Here is a 23,435-nt window from a genome sequence, read left to right on the forward strand (position 1 = left end):
CTTCTTTCCCCCTTGAGATTGATGTCTGGTGACAGAGCTGGGCATTGGTAGCAAACACTAAGCATTTCCCTGACACTTATCCTACTTACACTAACTAAGGCATTTAGCATTAAAGTACATCTAAACCATATCGCCATGGTAATTTACCACACAAGCGTGGACATGGCTAATGATGTCTTCAGTTGAGTCAGTTCTTTTTCTTGTTCTTGTTTGCAACCGCAGGTCCTGCAGTAGTTTTGAAGATAATGTTTTCTCTGGGAATTACAAAAAAATAAAATAAATGAATTCCTTAAAATTGCAATGTGTTCACAAATGGGCACGTTTTTTTTTTTTTGAAAATCGCAACTCAACATACAAATTTTCTCTCAATCAATTTGAACTCGTATTGCTACATCCAATTTGCACGAATTGTCTTCCTAATCCATATTAATAATGTAAGCAAGGTAACGTAACATACATTTATCACAAATCTCTCAAAAATGTTGAATATAAATGTAAATGCAAATCGTCTGCATTCATATAGCGCTTTTAAAGTCACTGAAAACCTCCCAAAGCGCTTTACAATGTGCCTCACAGTCACACTTCACCCATTCGCACACACACTCACATACCGATAGCAGCGTCAGCCATGCAAGGCAACTACCTGCTTATCATGGGGCTTGCGGATTCAGTGTCTTGCTCAACGACACTTCTACATATAACAAGCCGGGAATGGACCTCTTGAAACTAGGTATTACATTTGATCATTGTATTTTATAAAAATATTATTCCCGCACCCAGAAATAAGTATGTAAATTAAATATTTGTTTTACGTATACCATACCTGTCAACCTGTACTGTTTTGCCGTACAAAGTACGTTTATTATGCATTTTAAGACGTGTACGACGTACTAGAAAATGTGTACGGAAAAAAGCAAATTTGTCAATTATGGTTACCATCCGGAATACACCGACTATCACGAAACAGCAAATCAATCAAGTCAAAAGAGTTCGCCGCGGAAGCCTCTATCTCTGTATCGTTTTTTTTTGTTACAAACAAAGCGTGCGGTTTGATGTGGTGAATGGAAGTCCGTCTCTTTTTAGAGAATCGGCTTTTTCGGCTCAACACATTAAAGAGAGATGGGCTCTCAAACGGCTCACTTGCTTTGATGCATTATATTATGCTTGCGTGGGTTTCTACCGTCCTCTCCGGTTTCCTCCCACATTCCAAAAACATGCATGTCAGGTAAATTGGCCGGTCCAAATTGTCCCTAGGTGTGAATGAGCGAGTGAGTTGTCTGTCCCTGTGTGCCCTGCGATTGGCTGGCAACCAGTTTAGGGTGTCCCCTGCCCACTGCCCGATGGTTGCTGGGATGGGGTCCAGCACCCCCGCGACCCTACTGAGGATAAGAGGTGTAGCTAATGAGATGTTGTATGAAGAAGTTAAGAGAAAAAGGAAGTATAAAATGAGAAAATGAAAAAAGACAGGTTTGTGGTTATCCATTTAATTAGTATATTACCAACAATAATTTCATGCAGAAAATGAATTCACAATTTGAATAAGAAAATGTATCATTCTACTTAATTATATTTGCATGTATTTTTTCCTTCTACGCTGAACGTCCAAACTACCTAATTTTTGAACTTTTTAAATAATAGACCTCATTCATGTCGAGCTACTCAGTATCTCACAACAAAATGTTCTCATCTCATCTCATCAGCTGCACCGCTTATCCTCAGTAGGGTCGCAGGGGTGCTGGAGCCCATCCCAGCAATCATCGGGCAGTGGGCAGGGAACACCCTGAACTGGTTGCCAGCCAATCGCAGGGCAACAACAAAATGTTAATTAACAATATATATAATATAACGAAACACATGTGCAATATAACACGTTAAACTACATAAATAAACACGTTTGAAAAAAATATGGTGTAAAATTATTTTGTATTTTGCAAGGGAAAATACGACAGTTTGTAAGGGCATGGAGCCGTGGAGGTTGACAGGTATGGGTATGTAATACAATATTGAAAATAAACATACCACATACGATTATAAAAATAAAATCATTGCACATGAGATAATGTTGAAGCCATTAGCTAAGGAATCAAATATTCCACTCTCGTGATTGAGTATTGCATTATTGATTCCAATGCGTAAGCAGCCCTCGTGCTCGCTGTGCGCGTGGCCACTGTTGGGGGCGTGGGCGCGCGCTTGCTCGTTCACACACGCGCACAGTCAGACAGGAGCTTCCCCGCAGCAACGCAGAGCATAGCTGGGCAGTGGGCTGAGCGCGCCCACCCGAGCCGCGAGGAAAGAGAGAGGGCGAGAGAGAGAGCTTTGAGGAGCGTTTACGAGATCAGCGAAGATGGACGGAGTGGGATCGTTCGGGGCGGGCCGCACCGGCTCTTCTATTGACCCTATTAGCTTCGTCAAACAGCCGCAGACCATTCTCAGAGCCTTAGCGTGGGTAAGAAGCGTTTATTTGTATTTCTAAAATGATTTGTGACCTTAATGATGTTTGTTCGCGTGGTTCATAGCAGCGCGAGCCTCATCACGAGGTCCTTGTGCAAATGTCAACCATCGTGAAGAAAAGGGGGAAAAAACACCAAACCTAATATGGTAGATGTATAAATATTGTGTTACGATGTGTGTTGCAAAGGATGCAAACGTTGCATCAAGGCCCAGCGTCGAGCGGTCGCGTTTTACAGGATACATGAACCTAAAGGGCTGCCTCTGCTTTTAGTGAAAGGTGCCAAATAAATAGACCTCCTTGACATTAAGCTAATTGCATCAACGTTCATGTTAAGACTTGTAATTTACAACCATTGAGCGATGGTCTTATCCAGCGCGCAAAACCATGATCTTCACAAATATTGGCCCCCTAATTGCCTTCAACGTCGTCGTCTGTCATCCCACCTGCGATTGGTCCGTGAACGTCACTGCGCAAGCACGCGCGCAGGCCCTGGAAATCACGTTGCGGCCTGACGTCTAAAAGCAAGCACCACTTCAGGGTTACAGGCACAAGGTCTTTTCTTCTCCTTCGGCACGACCGATGTGGGAATGTCTGTGATGTAACGACTGGAAATGCGTAGATATATTAGTCACGGGACGAGAGATGCTGTGGTTTTTTTCCCAAACGTTTCATCCATCCATCCATCCATCCATCCATCCATCCATCCCATACTCCAAACACACATAACCGTCAACCTCAGCCAATTGCTCCCCGTATGAACAGTGTTGGGCGTCTTACTGAAAAAAAGTCATTCGTCACAGTGACTTCATTTAACAAGTAATTGCGTAAATTAATCCCCCCAGAATCCTAACACCCAAAAGTAGCGCGTTACTCTAAAAGTAACTATCGAAGTTACTGTATAGACTCACATTGAAACCGACCCCCTGAAAATGTTTAAAAACAACCACTCAATAAAAGAAAAAGGGGAAAAACGTGTAAATCAACCCGTGGAAGCGTTGTGCAATCTTGAGAGCTTCCAAACGAACACAGCCGAGACACACCATATCCCCTTTGTCTTTTAGTTTTACACCACTTAAATTTTTTCCTTTCCCATTTCTTTTATTGTGTTGTTCTTATATAAGCCACACCCCTTACTCCTATGCTACTGGTGACACATTACCAAATGGGCACATATAAACTGACCCCCTGCTTCCAGTATTTCAGTTTATAGTTGTAAATCTGGCTTAGATGGAAGTATAGACGGTGGGGAGAATATCAGAACCTCAGTGCTTGTCAGTTGTATTTTAGAGGTAGCTCTAGACACACCCATCGTGTATCAAGTGCTGTATTGCTGACTTTTAAAAAGTAGCAGAGTATACGTAGTAATAACACTTGAGTGAATAAATGTTATTAACGCGTTACAGTACTCGACACTGAGAAAAGTAATTGCATTCCAGGAACGCATTCCTTTGTAACGCCTTTCTCCTAACACTGCTTATGAATAATTGTAACTCCCCTTATTAAACGTTAATAAACCTTGAAAAACACAAAACGGCATTTATTTACCCACAGCAGGAGAGCCCATGTAAAATACCGCAACAATATTAGCAATTTACGATGATGTGGTCATCTGCTACCAGTGACAGAGTCAATCCAGATCAGAGTTGCGATGGGCGAGACAAGATCGATGAAATGAAATGAAATGATCTGCATTTATATAGCGCTTTTCAAGGCAATGACTTCCCAAAGTGCTTTACAATGTGCTCCACATTTCCCAATAGCGGCCTTGCAGCCATGTAAGGCGCTAACCTGCTTATTGGGGGTATTAGGGGTTCAGTGTCTTACCCAAGGACACTTCGACATGTAACACTGAGGAGCCGGGATTCGAACTGGGATCCTTTGATCCCAAGACGAGCGCTCTACCTCCTGAGCTACTGCCGCCCTAATCCGATCTAACAAAAAAAGTCCACCCATACAAAGTTGTTAGACAGCGTACACAAAAACGTGAGAAATACGAGGAAAACGTATAAATTGACTGGTATGAAACACATAATGTGTATATTTTTGACATTGAATAATAATACCGGAAAGTTTTGATTTTGTGATTTTTGCAGGTGAATTGCTTGGCTGCAAAGTCACTCCAAGCACCTGTGTAACTAAGCAGATTACAAGCACACACGTGATCGCGTCCCCAACATTCTCCCTTTGTGTGTTCATCCACCATCATATGACCCTCACCCTCATGTGGAGGGGGGGTAATGTGCGCGCATATCACATGGCCCTGTTCTGCCATCCATTGTTACTCAAAGGATCAGTATGCAAGTGTGTGTGAGGAGAATAAAAATAAAAATTATAAATGAGAATTGTTGTTAATCAAAGGGAGAATATTGGACGGTTCCTAGCATTTTCCATGGCGACTTGTACCGCTCGTGTAGTCAAACACACAAACATGTCCACGATGCCTCAGGACTGTTTGATTCTGGAAAGGAAACGAAGCATCAAACTCTGGTCAGTCGGAACAGAGAGGATGAAAATTAGGTTAATGCCTATGGTCTGGGCGCATACAGGGACCTTTGCTACCATTGCTGCCAAGTGTGTTTGTCAAAGAGAGATGTGAGTCTTAAAGCTAATCAACAAACCATTTCTCTCAGTTTTACAAAGAACAAACTGAGTAGATTTAAGAGTTTGTGGATTATAGCGGTGACAACAGTTTCGGGAAAAACACTTAATTCTCTGAGTGCATATCCAGTACAAACAGAGACCCAAAACATTTATTCAAAAACATATTTTGTTAACCCAGACCAAAACCTTTTCTAGGTACTAGTCCGGTACAGTTTTAGGTAGGCGTTATGACCATGTTTGAAAGACTAACATTGACTTTTGCTAAACATCAATATAATTCAACAGTTTATCTTAAAAAAATTTTAGTTGATGCTAACAGCAAGTAATTAAGCCGTCCAATTCCTCCAGATTTTGTCTATGGAGCACCAAAAATGCCAAAATAACAAATGAATTAAAGGATATTGAAATTATAAATGAATCTTATCTAAGATACAATTCAAAGCTTAAATAAAAACTCATAAAAGTTGAAATAAACGCAGTAAAATAACTAAATGAACAAATGAAGCAGAAAGTACAAATAAATGCTGATTTATTATATAATCCACAAATCAAACAAGAGACTGCTAGGTTCGTCCGTTTTAACATTGTACACCTATAAAAGAGATTGCATTGGATTTTGACTACTATGACCTGTTTGCAGGTTGTCACTATGGGCTAAGAAGGGGCAGATCTGCTTTTGTAACCTAGGTGATTTACCAGAGAAAAGGGCTCATAGGTGGGCCTTTAGAACAGGTTGGAATTTCTTATCTGAGGTTTAGGCTATCTCCTTTGTGCTCTTTGCAAGTTCAAAATGTGTTGATGTCTTGTCTCCTCATTTTGAGTGTCTACTTAACTTTAAATGAGCTGATGTGGAACTTTGTTACACTCTGCCGCCATCCCCTGGCTTATAGTCATGACTGTAGCCATAGCCAGGTCGTTTATGACGCGCCTGCAAAGTCTTGCATTTCTGAGAAGCACTTGAATAAACCCTTCTTTTTTTTATCTTTTTTGGGGTTTGGTTGGCGTTTGGACTCGACTACAATTAGGCCCCTTGTTGCTTTCAGCATGTTCATCCTACACCAGGAACCTTTTTGACCCAAACAGCCATTACAGCGAAATATATAGATTTTTTTTTTTCCATATCATATATTTTAAGACAAATATCAGCAAACAGCCAAACCCGCTCTCCAGACAAAATCAGAATTTTCAGGGCATTTTATTCCATTGTGTGACTTGAGATGATTTGATCAAATTTATGAAACAAAATAATGCCAGCCTGTGTCCAATCTCAACAAATATACTACTTTAAACTTGTCTCCCTCCCACAATTACTTTAGACTCACTTTTACCTTCATTTTTTTCATAAATAATGGTTTCAAAGTATGGTGCAAGCTGGGTTCTTTTGTAAAAAAATGTCACAAAATATTGCAAACGAGGTTACTGACATATTTACTTTTGGTACAGAGTGACGTGAGCTATGTGCATAGCTCCGCCCACCCCTACAGCTCACCCAATCTAATTGCTTTGTGTGCTTGCCTGGCATTTCAGGCTATGTGGATTTTTATCGTAAAGTGTCTTGACAGTGAACCTAAATTGTTTAATGAGCTTCCATATAAACAATTCCTTAGTGACGTATAGCCAAAAAGGGGTCTGTGGGTGTGACACCTTGACTGGAAACTGTAGTGGGGAGTATGCTCGTTACATACCGGACCGAATCATGTACAAATTATTGCTATGTCAGCTATGCGTCCATTAGACATGACTATGCGCTTGTCTGAATTGAAATTCTATAGACATGATATGCATGATTATAATTTTATCTCCGAGCTATATATACTCATGAAAAGAGCAATTTATGGCTCTTGAGCTATATATCCATAACCCTTGCTACATCAACGGATAAAAACAAAATCAAAAACATGGGGATGACGTCACTCTACATCACTCCCCCCATCCTCATATGTCAAACCTAATCTGTTCGGCCCTGGACAGCTCTGATAAAAGTAAGATAAAAGCAGAGTGGAAAATAAAGCACAAGGGCTATTTGAACACAGTTCTTGCCATTCCAAAAGCCCTCCGGAGGTCCCTAATCAGCTAGACACCAATAAGCGACAGACTACTGTCTGCTCGCTTCCTCCACCATCACGGCAAGATGACAGTGATCGTCGCCTACGCCCCCACCAATGTCGCTGATGAGGATGCGAAGGACGCGTTCTTTGACCAACTCCACCAGGCTGTCGACCAAGCCCCACCACACGACGTCACCATCATCCTCACTGATGCCAACGCCACTCTATCCAGCAATGATCGGTCCCCCGGCTCACCTGTCGGCACCACCTTCGTTGACACAACAAACGACAATGGCAACCGCCTCCTCCTCCTCTGCCACCAAAACAACCTTTGTGTTGCTGACACCTGGTTTCCCCGGAAATGCATCCATCACTGGACGTGGTACAGCCCAGATGGCAGAACCAGGAAGGCATTGGACCACATCCTGATATCACGACGCTGGAAGTCGTTTGTAACCAACTGCCAACTGTGTTCAGAGGAGCACAGCTTGGCAACACAGACCTTCGTCTGCTAGTGGCCCAGCTCAAGCTAAAGCTCCGAGCCAACCAGCACAAGACTCTGCCTCGCCCCGACTCCTCCCGACTCAGCGACCCCAACATCGCCAGAGACTTCACTTGCTCCATCCGCCGCACTCTCGATGCCCTGGCTCCTGACAAGCTGACAGACTGGGCGGCCTTCAAGGAAAATGTCCTCCAGTCTGCTCACAATGTCCTCGGACGCCCGCGATCCTCCCCGAGAAAGCCCTGGATATCAGAGAGGACACTAAACATCATAGACCAGCGGCGTGAGGCCCGGCGTGAGGCCCGGCTCCGAGGCGACCTCACGTAGTATCGGAGACTGAACCGCCTGCGCAATGTGGCCATTGCTGAAGATAGGGAGAGGTTTTGGCAGGCAGAAGTCCAACAGCTTGAGTCCGCGGCCAACAACAACAACATGAGCCGCGTATTCAGTCTACTACGCCAAGCCCGTAGCGGCCCACACATAAAGACAGCCCTGGTAAAAGACTCAGACGGCAACCTCATCATGACAGAAGCCAACTGCCTCGCGCGCTGGTAGGAGCACTTTGGCCTCCTCTTGCAGCACAGCACCATCCCGGCTGATCCCACCTTCCTAGTGGCTGCAAACACAGCACCTCCTAGCGACGCCTGCTGCACAGACCCTGTAACACCCGAGGAAGTGAGAGCTGCTCTGAAGAAGCCGAACACCAAGAAAGCCCCCGGCATCTGTGCCATTACCGACGAGATGCTCAAGGCCGGCGGTGATGGCATGGTGGAGTGGCTAACCTGCCTCTTCAACCAGGTGTGGGAATCGGAGCAGCTGCCCACCGACTGGACCAGAGGAGTCATCATGCCCTTCTGGAAATGCAAGGGTGACAGGCTTGTCTGTGGAAACCACAGAGGTATAACTTTACTCTCCATCCCGGGCAAGGTCTTTACCAGGATCTTGCTCAGCCGTGCCCTTCCAGCAATCAGAAGCTGCCGCCGTCCCCAGCAGGCTGGCTTTATGCCCAACCGCTCCACAACGGACCACATCTCTGCCGTCCGTTTGCTGATAGAGAAGACCCGTGAATTTCGTAAAGATCGCCATCTATATATCGGATTCATTGATTTGAAGGCCGCCTTTGACACCGTCTGCCACTTTTCACTGTGGAACATCCTCCAAGCTCTCGGAGCACCACCCAAGATCATAGCCCTGTTCAAGCTGCTCTACAGCAACGCAGAGAGCTGTGTCCGTATCAACGGCATTGACTCCGACTGGTTTACTATCTCCAGCGGCGTTCGTCAAGGCTGCGTGGCTGCTCCCGACCTTTTTAATTGCATCATCGACCATCTGATGTTCAGGGTTAGTGAGCGCATCCCCGGAGTGTCTTTCGGCAACTACCACCTGACTGACCTGGAGTATGCTGACGACACCATCATGTTTAGCACTTCCTACAGCCAGCTGAGAGACGCTCTGGGCATTTACAGCGAAGAGGCAGCGCGGCTTGGCCTCCAAGTGAGTTGGACGAAAACCAAGTTCATGTATGTCGGTGATGGACCAGATCCACCTCCCATCCAAATTGGTAGCGACATCGTAGAGCCTGTCAAGAGCTTTGTGTATCTGGGGTCCATGGTGACAGACAATGGGGACCTAAAACCAGAGATTCTCCGCAGAAGAGCCCTGGCAGCATCTGCTCTGCAGTCTCTCTGGAAACCACTCTGGCGGCACCAGACCATCGCACGCAAGACGAAGCTCCGCATTTACAAACTCGCCGTACTCTCTATCCTGCTTTATGGCTCAGAAACATGGCCCCTGAACGACACCCTGGCCACAAGAATCGACGGTTTTGATAGCAGGGCTCTCAGAACCATCGAGAAAATCAAGTGGCCCCAGCGAGTCTCCAATAAAGAGCTCAGAGCCCGCACTTGCCAGCCCAGAGCATCTTCCTTGGTCGCACAACGCCGCACCCGCTGGTTTGGCCGTGTCCTTCGTCTACCACCAGACCATCCGACACGAGCCATTCTGCAGTTTGACCCAAAGGCCGCAGGCTGGAGACGACCACGAGGGAAACCCCGCACTCGATGGCTCGACGTCGTTGCGGGTGACCTCCAACAACACGGAGTTGCTGTAGAGGATGCAGAACAGCTGGCACAAGACCGCCAGCATTGGAAAAACCTGGTTCATCTGGTCGGCTCAACGCACAGGGACGGGACCCCCCGACCTTCGCTGGAGCAATAATCAATCAATCAATCAAAATATATTTTAAATACAAAAATGTGTATTACCAGAGTAGCAGAGTAAGAGTGTTCTGTATTACTTTGTTTCTATGCAACAAGTGAAAAAGTGAAATAAGGAGGTAGAATAAAGAGCGTATTCGATTTTATTTAAAAACTATAGATGTTTTGTTTTTGGACCCTTGTGGTTTCTTTTTTTGCTGAGAATTTTTCCTGCTTTAAAAAAAACTCACCATGGTACAGGTGACGCAGAGGTGCATAGGTGTTTGAGAGCAAGTTTGTAAAGAATTGGTAGTATATTTCTGTGATTCCCAGTATTAAAGGGGACTTTAAACTCCGGGGGCGTTTCTTTGCCGCTTCTATTTGGAACCACACTCAAAGCTATCGAATCGTTTCTTGAATCAGTCACCTTGTACACCCACTGACATGCCCTGGCCCAGAAAGCAAGTACTTTTCTGAGTTGCCTTTTCCCTTACAAGGATGTACCCCCACCATTCACATGCGATATAGGTCTCTTCTGTGGTCAAATTGGTTATTTACACTAAACCAAATTGGTTTATTTGTCCACCTGACACTTATAATGATTATTTATTTTGTCTAATATTATTGTTATCAATTATATTACTCGCGGTATTGCTATAATAGTAAGATTAAGATTAATATGATATCTTTCCCAATATTTACATTTATTCGCTTTTTTTCATTGATTTTTATTGATCCATTTTAACAACCTTTGTGTGTTAAAGAGAAAGGTGGAAATGTACACATTTATGCATTAAATATACAATTCAATACCTGCATATTAATATTATTTGTATTCTCATTATCATAATTGGTAATTCTGTTAGGATTGTGAGATGACTAATATTGTGTGTTTTCCACTATTAATTTTATTTTTTTTTATTTTATTGATTTTTTTTTTTTTTAAATTGGACCTTTATGTGCCCTCTACGCCATTTAAATAAACGTTTGTTTTTTAAGTTGAAAGACACGTTTTCGTCATGGTTTCGCATGCGGGAGGTCTTCAGCATTTCAATTACCAGAAGCTTTAAAAAAACAGTTTGACAAAAACAAAGGGAACCACTTGTATATAAAACGTTTTATTCATGTTATGTTCTCATAAAAGTAGAATAGTAAAATTAAAAGAAGGTGCCTCCCACACAGAGGTAAGGTTGCATAGATGAATGTTTCTTTGGACTTTGCGTTTTGGTGAAGCCTGGAACGATGACAAGATGTCATCACCACTAGGTAACTCGATCGCCAAACTGATGGTGTACGGCGGCAGTGGAAGATATGGAAGACATACACCCATATTTTAATATTCGATAGTAGGGGCTGAATGTAATAAACTAATCACATAGGTTTTAATAGGTGTTGTATTTTACAATTCAACCGAATTGCAATATTATTCAAGTACTCTTTTCCATCCAATTCATAACACACATTGGCTTTTAAGGCCTACTCAAACCATCCATCCATTATCTGCACCGCTTATTCTCAGTAGAGTCGCGGGGGTGCTGGAGCCCATCCCAGCTGTCTTCGGGCAGTGGGCAGGGGACACCCTGAACTGGTTGCCAAGACAGACAACTCACTCGCTCATTCACACCTAGGGACAATTTGGATCGGTCAATTAACCTGACATGCATGTTTTCGGAATGTGGGTGGAAACCGGAGTGCCCGGAGGAAACCCTCCCAAGCACGGGGAGAACATGCAGACCCCAGAACTGTGCCGCACACACGTTAACCACTCAGCCTACTCAAACCATGACATGAAAATAACTCAGGTCAAACTAACCCTTTATTGATTTAAAAATGACATTTATTGACATTTTTTGTAGAAAGACTAGATAAAAATGTAGGAAAATAAGATTCCACTGCAAAAATGATCAAATCAAAGATCTTGCTCAATGGTTTGCTGAAGTAGTTATTCTTAAAAAAATGTTCCCTTGGCAGATATTTTTTTCTCATTTTAAGTTTGCTGTTGTTATTTTTCCTAGAAAAAAAATATATAAAATCTTGTGAAACATGAAAAACAGGTTACCAAAATATAGTGAAATCAGAAAAATACAGTAAAATTGTATACTAAAATGAAATGAAGAACTTTCTACACCTTCATTCTAGGTGATGGTACAATCGAATGTTAAAAAAAACTTTGGGAATTAATTTGTAAACATTTTCAACAAACTTTGTGCCTGGAGATTTTTTAACCCCCCCAAAAAGTGTACTTTGGCTTAAAAATGTTGAAAAACCATACTATATTTTCTGGTACACTAGCAAATGTCATCATGTTGTAAGGACATAGAGTATTCTAAAATGTATTCCTTTCAAAATGAGAAGACAGATTTTAAACCGACATATTTCATATGTAGAGACCAGTAATCTGCTCATAAAATTAGATCAATAGCCACGGAAAATAGTTAACACTGTATCGCAACACATACGCTTTAGAAATATAAATTAAACATCTAGCAAACATTCAACGACAAAGAAATACTTAGGTACTGGTGTTTTTTCATTGTTTACCACCGAACACACATGCAAAATTTTAGCTAATAGCTACCACGCTAGCTTACCCTCATTTTGTTCCATCGAGCTCTCGCTGGATTCGTTCATAGACTGCATGTCGCCAACTGACCACAGGGCAGAGTTAGGGTTCACCGTAACTCGATTTTTTTTTTTGTACAGGTAATACGCGGACACGCAGTGTCGGCTTTGTTATGGATGCAGCTCTCGGGGCAGAGCCGTTGCTGACAACCTAGTTGTTAGTAGTTTAGTCGACAGAGGTGGTACCAAAAACGAAGGTGCTATGGACCAAGGACCAGGTCGCTTTTTATAATGGAAAAGCAAAATAGGCAAGGAAGGCAGGAACCAGTGGAAAAGCGCCTTATAAATACTCGGCACGATTCAGGGATTCGAACCAAGGGCCAAATCATTAGTTAACTCATACTTAATTGAGAAAATGTTAACCCTTCAACTTTTAATGACAACTCAAACGACGCACCCCACCTTTAAACTTACCCAAAACATTATAAATAAAATCCACACAAATATAAATACTAAAATTAAAATAGATAGACGTTAAACAGACAAATTGAATAAGAAATGTAAATTGAAAAAGAGAGAAAAAAGCTATATAAATGAATAAGTATGAGATTCATAAACCCCCCAAAATAATATATGCAGAGTTAAACACATTAAATTAATTTGAGAGCAGAATGGTTTTATTGTTTTTGGAGGAATTTTGTAATTATCTGTTTGTTTGTTTTTTTGTGAGTATTGAACTCCTTAACAAGCAGGACGTCGAGAAGAAAATACTTATCTGTACGATGTCACCAGTCACTGAAATATGTCAGGCCACATATCATTGGAAAGCCTAAACTCTTGTAATTCAAGATATGCACTCATCATAGAACAACTTTGTCCTGAAATTTTAAGTATCATATTGTACAATATGCACTTTTTAAGTTGGCATTTCTGGTTCCCCGGCCTACAAACAAGATGCCGTAACAAAGGTTACATATTAACAACTGAATAAAAGCAATTTTTTTTTTTAACGTCAGAATTTTAAAAGCTTTCCCAGAAACTACCTGATCTACCCTTTCTTATCTCCGCTGTCAAGATCTTCTCGCTGGTGGTGTTCGCCTCCATCGTGAACGAAGGCTACGTCAACATTGGCAGCGAGCGTCTGTACTGCGTTTTCAACAAGAACGCGGACGCTTGCAATTACGGCGTCTTTGTGGGCCTGGTGGGCCTGTTGGCCTGCTCCTTCTTCATGCTTCTCGACTACAAGTTCTCTTCCATCAGCTCCGTCAAAGATCGAAAGAAGGCCGTCATGTTCGAGATCGGCTTCTCAGGTCAGGACCAGGACACAGATATGAGAGGCAGTTTGAGGAGTAAATCATACTTGCTCTCATGTATAACATCGTACTCTCATTCATGTTCTACACTTCTTTCATTCAGACACAAGCATACTCATGCTCAAACACTACTTTACTCCCTCACTCATACCACTATACTCTCATACACACACTTGCGTATTTTCCAGAATATAAGTCTCTCCGGATTTTAAGTCGCACCAGCCAAAAACTGCATTCTGTAATTTCCAGGCTATTAAGTGCACCTGGTTCTAAGCCACACCCAGTACATTTTAAAGGAAAAAACAAATTTGTACATACATAAGCCGCACCTGACTATAAGCCCCATGTACCCACATTGAAATATGAGATATTTACAAAGGAAGACCGTACGCAGAAAGAGTTTTAATTATATGCAGTACCTTAAACCCTTAACACTGCACTTTAAATAAACAAATATGTGCCCGTACGATGTGACCAGTCTCAAAATTATATCATGCCACATGACATTGGAAAGCTTAAATTACTGGGATTCAAGACATGATGATCATTTTAAAATGTACTCGTCCTTGAAACATCACAATCAGTCAGAAACAAGATAACCAAAAACTAGAAAGCGGGTGAGACTCACAATTTCGTGCCCTGGCCGTCTTCAACTTCTTTGAATTATCTCCGAAAATGGCTTCTGACAATCCATAGAATCCAACCTTGTAAAATATTTACACCAAAATACAAGACAATGAAGACAGATAAATAGTAATCCGCCTAAAACATTTCTGCTCTGTTGGTCGTTATTTCTTGTTATCTCTTCGTTTCGCCAAATATTTTCCAATTGCAAAGAAACAGACTTGTAAAATAATTCCCAAAATGGTAGTTAGCCCTCCCCTTTCGATTGACACTTTTCCCATGATTAGGGTCTGTTCAGCTAGTTTTATTCATGAACAAAGCTCAAAAACTTACATTTAAATTGCACCAGTAATAAAAGTGTAAAACTCAATGATTTAATAATGTGTTGATAATTTCACATATAAGTCACCGGAGTATAAATCGCACCCCCGACTTTTAGTCTGGAAACTACGGTACTATATTCTCACCCGCATATTATCAAACCCTCATACACACACACACACACACACACTAATATCCTGTCAAACAAACTACTGTTCTCTCTCACATATACTATTATACTCTCTCACATATACTACTACACTGGGAGCAGCTCCAGTTTGACATTGAACTGAAGAAGATATACACACAGATCAGTGTGCATCGCTTTTGTTACCAAAAGTACTTAGTGTAAAGAGGTGAGGTCGTCATCAAACTAGGTGTGAAAAACTCTTATTGTAATATAAATGTTAATGGTGTGTCAGAGAGAGAATAGTCGTGTGTGTGTGTGCATGTGCGTGTGTGTGTGAGGGAGTTTATAGTAGTGTGTCTGTGTAAGTATAGTAGTGTGTGTGAGTGTGTATCGTAGTGTGTGTGGGGGGACTATACTATTATGTGTGTGCGGGTAAAGTAATGTGTGTGACTGCATAGTAGTGCGTGTATAAGAGTATGTGTGAGAGAGTATAGTTGTGTATATGAGACTATAATAGTGTATGTGTGGTATTACTGTCTGTATGAAAGTAGTTGTACATGTGTGAGCTTGATGTTTCATGTGAGCAAGTATGATTTACTTCTCACTATTTGCTTTTTACTGTGGGGATAGAAATTAGGTCGGGGTTCCCTTTTAAGGTACTAATGAAGCCGCCCCACTTTCTCATTTCTCATCAATGAAACTTATCACACCACATGACGTCAAAAGAAGACTGTATGTTTCCCTCCTTACAAGGCAACCTTGTCGGTCTTTATTGCAGGTTTCTGGGCCTTCTTGTACTTTGTGAGTTTTTGCTTCCTGGCCAATCAGTGGTCTCGGACGACACCTGCGAAACTGCCCCTTAACCAAGGCGCTGACGCAGCTCGAGCTGCTATCGCCTTCTCTTTTTTCTCCATCATCGCTTGGGTAAGAAAATGGAAATCATACCTGACATTAGTGTCTTTTTGAAGTCCATTTGCACTGACACTTTGAATAAAGGATATAATTACTGGTGTTCTGGCCCCAGGAAAAGTTTGTTTGAGATCTATGTAGTTTTGACATTTCAGACAGGAAGTGATGTCACATTGGGAGCCATATTAGTTCAGTATTTAAACATTCAGCAACCTACGTCTGCTGTTTTGCCATCTACTCCATGTTCTTTTTACTCGGTTTTGGAATGAAGTGGAGCTAGGACGTTATTCTTGACTTATCTGTTTTTGTAAAAGGAGTTATGCTGCTGCTTACATTGTGTACCAAACAGACAAGGAGAACAGAACAACTGGTATTGAAAGGGACAGTGAGTATTATTTAACCACTGTATGAGGTAGTGCAACCAAAACTAAGCGCTACAAAGCACAAGGAAAAATACAAACTAGAGAGACTGAAAATCACCGAAATGCACCATTTTACTGTAAAAAAAATTTCCCTGCCTTTTTGAGTTTTCCGGGTGGCCATAGGAGCAAGAGGGAAGGCAATTATGTCAGATCCCTTTTGGTGACGCTCATGTTATGTAAAATAAATATTAATTACTTGACCAACAGGTATTTGAAAAAAAGTTGCAGGTTTATATGATAGCTCATGTATTTTTGCGTATGATTCAAATTAATATTGAGTGTGTTCTAATAAATGAGGTCTTGCCCGTCCTTGCAGGTTTTTATTTTGAATCCATTCGTTGATTTAGCAGGAAAATGGTGAAAATAAAAAAGCTCTGCTTCAATTAGTCAAAAAAAAAAAAAACAATCAAAAACCCACAAAAAATGAAAAAAGATGAGTTTATTTGAGCACGTCTAATTAATGCACGTACTTGAACGGGGATCGTGACTGAAGCTGCAATGATGACACAAGCCAGGAGATGGTGGCAGTAAGAGTTTAATTTCCTTCAGCTCCTTTAAGCTGCATGCAATAGTCTGCAAAATATTGAATCAATAAATGGCCTGCAATATTTGAGTTGATGTATATTTAATCCATAGCATCTTTGTTTTTTGATTGCATGACAGAATCTAAAGAATGTTATCACAATATTCAAATTTTCTGAGACAGTCCTGTACTATTCATTGTTAGCAAATTTTCGGCAGGAAACCGGAGCAATCATGGTGGCCGGCAACATTACTTTTAATTAACGGGGAGTGGGCATTGGAAACCCCCAGATTTCTAATGCTGTTTCCAAACCATGTTCGTAATTCAAGTTTATTGTCACACTAAACAAAATAAAGAGGATCTACGTTGTAACAGAAACAAAAATAAATCCTTTTATGTGTAACCTTTAATCGAAACGGAATTCCATACATTTTTGGGTGTGTAATGGATGTGGAATAACGTTTAAATTGAAATATTCATTGATCTGAATGGGTGTCATAGTGGAGTAACAATATCCTCTGCTGGAGATTCAAATGAAGCTTACAACTGCCCTTGTGATTGTCATGTGACCAAAGCCGGGAGACATCTAGCAGACTAACTTGACTACACGATGGTTTAAATAACAATTGAGCAATTAATGGTTCAAAGAAGAAGAATGTTATGTAAACAAAAGTTACCTCTATTATTCCCCCCAAACTGTGTTTCGGATATTTTTTTCAAACAGAAAAACGATGACAAGTTTATTTTTGTAACAGATTTAGAAAATAATTACTCCTCGATAATTTAGGGGCGATTTTGCTACTGAACCCACAAAAACTATTTTCGGGGATGTGTTTATCAAATGCCAGCGCTGAAAGACTCTTTACACAGACTTGCAAAAATTCACTTAATTTTTAATGAATCCAGAATGTGTGACATTTTTGTTTTTTTTTAATTGCATAACAGAAAATTTAATGGAAAAAACGTCATGAGATTCTAATTTTCTGAAGCAGGATTGAATGGAACAAGAGAAAACTAGTCATCTGCTGCCACTTACTGACATGGATAAATTTGACAGTTACACAAGCAAATTAACTGAACAATGTCATGATTTTTTGCAAAATATAAAATTTCCTGCAGCATACTAGATAAGTTACGGCGTTAAAAAAAGTAGTTAAAAAAACACTGCTCTAAAGCGGGAGGTCTCACTTCAACTATTTTCAAATTCACACTTGTGACTGAATGAACTTATACCCTTTCACTTGAAGGCACGGCAAATATCTTCTAAAAATTAAGCCAAGCATGTCACTGTTGCCATTGCACCCAAATGGCCCCGCCCGTATGGCGCCAGCTGCGGCTCGTTGTCAGATTGGCTTTCCTTCTATTTGAGCTCAGTGCTCTCACTCTTCCTTTGTCAGTCCGTCAACGAACCTCTGCCCCGCAGGACGTGGGTTTTGACTCGGTCCTGTTTCCTGTTGGTATTTCCTGTTTGGTATTGTCCCTGTTTATTTTGTCCTGTTTAATATCGGTTTCCAGTTACGTTCCCGTCTGGTTTGTCCTGTTTAATTTCGATATCCTGTTTTGATATCAATCCGGTCTGTCCCGTCCTGTCCGGTATCGACCCCATCCGTCCGATATCTGCTCGGGCAATTGCTATAGATCTCGTGGGCCTCTTGCTTCTTGTCATTTCACACCAGACTGCTGCCTAACGTGCATGACTCCCTATTTCCCGTAAAATAAAAGGCTTGTGTGAGAAAGGTCACGTATTTGGGTCCTGATCCTGTTCCGGTTCTTGACAAAGCAGGATTTGGTATAAGAGACCTTTTAGGCACACACTACAAAAATAATCATTTAGAAATAAAAAAAAAACAACAGGTAAATCCCAGGTCTCAACCATGCAGTCCTTTTTCAGAAATTTTATTTTGTTTTTACAAATACAGATATTTGAGAACGTTTCTATCATAGATATTCTTGTGAAAAACCTGATGCGGCCCATCCTCACCTAGCCTCTGTGTGAGACCTTTGAGCTAAATAAATGCAAACATGTAAAAACAGTACTGTCAGACTAACTCGTGTTGACTTTCCAGGCTGGTCTTACGCTACGCGCCGTGCAGAAGTACCTGCTGGGTACCGACATGACCCTGTTCACCTCGGAGCACCTGGATGGTGTGGCCCCCACCCAGCCGTGCCCCTCCAACTCACCAGGGGCCACCACTGAGCTCACAGACACCTACCAAAATCCTCCCTTCACAGACAACAACGCAGCGCCAACATACCAGGTTCCCATTTACTAAAAGTGACGGATAGAAAAAGAATAAAAACGAGGCTAGGGGAGGGAAAGTCAAAAACAACCTGCAGTTTTGTTTCCTCCTCTTGTTTGTTTGAACATTCCAGCTTTATCTGCGCATTTTTAGACTCACTTTCATGCTAAATAGCTGAAACATATTTGAGAAAAAAAAACAAGGGGAGGAACCGTAGAAGATGAGCTCGTTTTGAAGCGTTCGCACACAAGATATGAACAGGCTAATGATGAACATGTGGCAAATTGTTCTGGAGAAGGTTATGGATTTCAATGAATGATAGTGTTTGTTTTCATCCCGCTGCAGTTCAACAGTGATCATGTGTATCCAGCCTGCATGTTTCCAAGAGTAGAGATAGCAACTCAAGTGCCAAACTGTACTGACAGTGACTTAACTAGGTAGATTTACACGTGAAAATCGTCATTTTCATCAACAACATCATCTCCATCACAATATTCTTGTGACTAAGTGCAATATCTCACAGTCTAATGCCGTTCCCTCGACTGTACTGCGGCGTGAGTTGATGACTGCAATCAACAGAGAGTGAATTATCACAATTATCTTGAGAAAAAAATGAATTCATTTATGCGATTTACAATGTGTTCTCCCAAAAGTTACTCATCCATCGTTTAACCAAGTGGTGTTGTTTTACGTTTGAATGTTGCGTTTTTATTTATTGTAAATTATATTAGTGGTTTTGAAAAAAGTGTACGCAGCCATTTTTAAATATCAGGTTTGAGGGGAACTAAAAAAACAAACAAACAAAAAATATTTAATGTGCTCCACCTAAAACTTGTGAAAAATGAAATACATGTTTTGCCTATAATTGTAAACGTTTGTACAGTGATCCCTTGATTTTGGTTGGGGTTGCGTTCCAAATAAGTCCTCTGATAGTCAAAACATTTTTGTATTAGATATTCGTAACACATAAAATATACGACTGTGAAATTGACAACAATAAATCTACAAACAAAAACAGAGAACACAGAATTGCAGTTTGATGAATGGTCAATCGTGTCATTAAAAAATAGTAAAACATAGTCTGAGGGCTTCTCCTTTCATTGTATGAAAGCGGCCAGCTAGCGTCATGCTAGCACCGAGGATCCTCGGGTTGAGCCTGGTCTCCGTGAATATTAAAATAAAAGTGTCACAAATTGTTCCAATTAGTTGGCATGCATATCTTCCCTATAACAAAATAATGCACTGGTTTTTGATCACATTAACTTTAAAAAGTATATCTGTACTCTGATGAGTGTGTTCACTTTCTGTGTCTTTTTCAACCAATCACAGGCTCGCCTCATTTGACACACTTGATTCAGCTTTGAAATGTACAAACAGACCTCAGGCTAATTCCATTTGTAGAATTTTTGATCCAATTCTAGCTTGAAATGTGTATTTATCTGTATTATTTTCATACATGTCATGGTGCAATGTAACATACTTCAAACCTGATTGAGTCAGATTCCATCTAAAATGTTTTAATTTCTACACCAAGTATACAAACTGTGTGTCCTTTGAAACAATGTCCTGCATTTATTCTCATCGCCAGCGAGTAGGAAGAATCTCTTTGTACATTCGATATGTTTCTGTTTACTTTTTAGAAGCTGCAAAACTGCCCAATCTTCATATAAATATTTGTCTTTCTTTAGAAACACACTACTGCTGAAACACATAACTGCTGTATGTTGTTGGGAGCTTGTGAGTGAATTCTTTAGGAGGATGTTGTGTGTTCGGATGCCAAATTATAGTATACTTTAGCGCGCTATTGAAATGATAAGGAGATAAGGAGGGCGGCGGGTCGCTAAATTGGGACATTGTCGGCCATTTGTTTATGGTTGGGTAATATTTTCTTTTTAAAATAATATTTTTTAAAACAGGTTTTAAGACTGATACTGCTTGACTAAATATTTAAACAAATCTTAGTTGGATTACCCTAGTAGTCTGACCAAATGTGCTTCTGTGCAACAGTGTGCTCTCCAGAACATGCCTATAATGGATGCAAAAGAATAAATAGAGCTCTCTCTCTAAAAAGTAACCCTAAGGGTGAAAATGCATGTTAAATATTGTGCAAAACTCACCATTTAAAATGAGATTCAACAGTCGTGAATGCAACTGACAGCGCCCCTTACTGTTTGAGGAATTTATCAATAACTAATAGTTATGACACATATAAATGTGCTCCGCCCCCCCCAAAAAAATTTGCATGCAATTGCTGTATACTGTACTTGTTAAACTCCCAATACTATTCTATTTCTCGTTGAGCTACCTTGACAAAAATTGTCCAAAAAGTCCTATAGTGGCGGCAGCCTGCTGACTATTCGTTCAATTTCGTCGTCACAAAACTCAAGATGACCTGATTTTGTCCCAATTAAGGCAAACAATTGGGAAAGGGGGGGGGGGTGTGTCTGAGGCCGAGAGATTGAGGGAGACTCAGAGAGAGACTGAGGAACTGGTGGAGACTTGGGAGACTCATGAAGTGAGAGAGAAACTGAGAGACTGGGAAACTGAAGGCGAGAGAGGGAGGGAGACGGAGAGACAGAGAGAGACTAACAGAGACAGAATGAATGATTTTAGTTCATTGTGATATATTTTTTAGATCTCATGAATTACCAAGCTGAAGCTAGTGGTCTAGATTTTTTGAACAAGAAGTCAAAGCCACGCGTGTTTTCTGTCATTGATTCAAGGCTGCTGCATTTGTCACCAAATGAAATAAATCAAGACACTGTCAAGTCAATTCTAAGATATATTTCTACATTTAATTTTTGTCTCCAAAACTAATTGTCAAAAACAAATTTTGAGAATGATGTAGTCATGAATGGTGAAGACATTGGCCATAAACTCAGCACTTCAGATTTTTAGGGCCTCTCCACCACACTGCCCCTTTATTCAAACTCAGGCGTGAGCCCTCTTCCCCCACAAGCTAGCTCAATATAATAATAATTTCCTTTGTATTGTCATTCTTTGTAACAATGTACACAGAACGAAATGTCGATACATCTGACCCGTTGTAGCGAGTCGATGCAGCCGCAGCCAGAGGGCGCCGCCATTATACCAATTAGGTATGTCTCATATAGCATCTAACCCTTCAGACAGTTCACTAATGTGGCTGCTTCAGAGTGCCTCCTTGTTAGCTGTGAATGCACTTTTAAAGCCCTGGTGTGTAATATTTGATTACTAGATGGCACTGTTGTGTAATACTGCTTCGCTGTGTTGTGGCACTGGTTTTCGATAGCAAGACGCCAGACAAACATGGCGGTGACCTTTAGGTATTGATTCCACTATGTCAACGAAATACAAATTTCTCGGCGTGTGACTTTTTCACGTTGGTATGAAAGTTATTTTAATTTTTCTTAGTATGCAAATCAATGTTTTTTTGACTGAATACAATTTCTTTGTACAACTAGGAAGCGCTAAATATGGCACCGTGTCGCTTTAAGCAGTACATTGTGACATACAAAGTGAGCCAATGCTGCAACCTTGTATCTCTGAGTGAGTGCCCCATTGTTGACCAGACGTTTGCGCAACTCAAAGGAACACAAAAAACCCTCATTTGTAATCTACAATGAAAATACCCTCAGCTATTATTCACATAGATACAATACATTGATTTCATTTTCAACCACAGGTTTACATTTCATATAAAAGAAAAATATCAAAGTAGGCAGAGATGAATTTATCCATGATCACACAGAAAACAATATGAAGACCAACGTGAAGTGTGGCTTTGTGTGACTCACGCACGAGTCAGATTTTATTGTTCTCTTTTTTCATCAGTGTTTCTAGACCCCAAATATCAAAAAAAGAAACAACAAAGCCCAAGATTCCATGTATTTTGTGCACTGCACTAGTGTCAGTTGATTGTACAATTATTCAAGTCATTGGAACATGTATGTGATTATGTCCAGGGTCTGGTTTGTCCTTTACCTGTTCTCGAGTTTAAAAAAAAAAAAAAAAAAAAAAGATCTCTAAATATGAGTATTCTAAACTCAAATGCACCGTTTGGAAAAAACCTCACCACTCCTAAATGCCTCATGGATACAAAAATTCAAGTCTGTGATCATGCTGTAGTTTGGTTGGACTGAAATATAATAAGAATTATATGTAGTAAGTTAACGCTAGTGCTGTCAAATGTGAGGGTTCTTTGCATGCATTTGACCTTTTTTTGTTTCTTCCGTCAAATTGATGGAAATCAGAAGTACATCAATAAGTGTTTTTTTTATTTAAGCGTGCTGTCGTTTTGGATGCCGCTTTTTTTTTCTCTTATTTTACCCGTGTTTGACTTCTGTGTGATAAAAAGACAAACCCTGTGTACAGAAAAGTGTCAATATCTTCTGAATGTCTCTGGAATACAGTCTGAGCAACACTTCCAATAAAAAAATAAATGACGAGACGTGCTATTTTGGTCATCTTATTTCTTCTCGCGAGTGCATAAATGTTACAAACTTATTAAGAGCTACACTTCACAAATCCTGTGACCACCAGTGTCATTGGGGCACCCTTTTCTGTGGTGTGTCTTGGGCAAGTAAAGCCTAGCAGCGCCCATCTTTCTACAGG

At 40.8% G+C, this 23,435-nt stretch overlaps 1 protein-coding gene across 1 annotated transcript; it reads left to right on the top strand.

The window, feature by feature from the left end:
- Positions 1-2,181: 2,181 nt before the first annotated feature.
- Positions 2,182-23,275, top strand: syngr3a (synaptogyrin 3a). The gene is made up of 4 exons (XM_088333730.1): positions 2,182-2,446; positions 13,436-13,670; positions 15,527-15,672; positions 18,669-23,275. Exons 1-4 carry the CDS (start codon positions 2,345-2,347, stop codon positions 18,873-18,875), a joined length of 690 nt encoding a protein of 229 aa, XP_088189856.1. The 5' UTR covers positions 2,182-2,344; the 3' UTR covers positions 18,876-23,275.
- The last annotated feature ends 160 nt before the right edge of the window (positions 23,276-23,435 follow it).

The sequence above is a fragment of the Urocampus carinirostris genome, chromosome 1, assembly GCF_059441175.1.
Source record: "Urocampus carinirostris isolate Australia breed hairy pipefish chromosome 1, RoL_Ucar_1.0, whole genome shotgun sequence".
NCBI lineage: Eukaryota > Metazoa > Chordata > Actinopteri > Syngnathiformes > Syngnathidae > Urocampus > Urocampus carinirostris.

What these genes read in the sequence shown, in the direction of transcription:
- syngr3a (XM_088333730.1), top strand. Translation starts at nt 2,345, where the DNA reads ATGGACGGAGTGGGATCGTTCGGGGCGGGCCGCACCGGCTCTTCTATT. An exon ending in GTTCGAGATCGGCTTCTCAG is followed by an intron (nt 13,671 to 15,526) that starts GTCAGGACCAGG and finishes TCTTTATTGCAG; the next exon opens with GTTTCTGGGCCTTCTTGTAC. An exon ending in TTTTCTCCATCATCGCTTGG is followed by an intron (nt 15,673 to 18,668) that starts GTAAGAAAATGG and finishes TTGACTTTCCAG; the next exon opens with GCTGGTCTTACGCTACGCGC.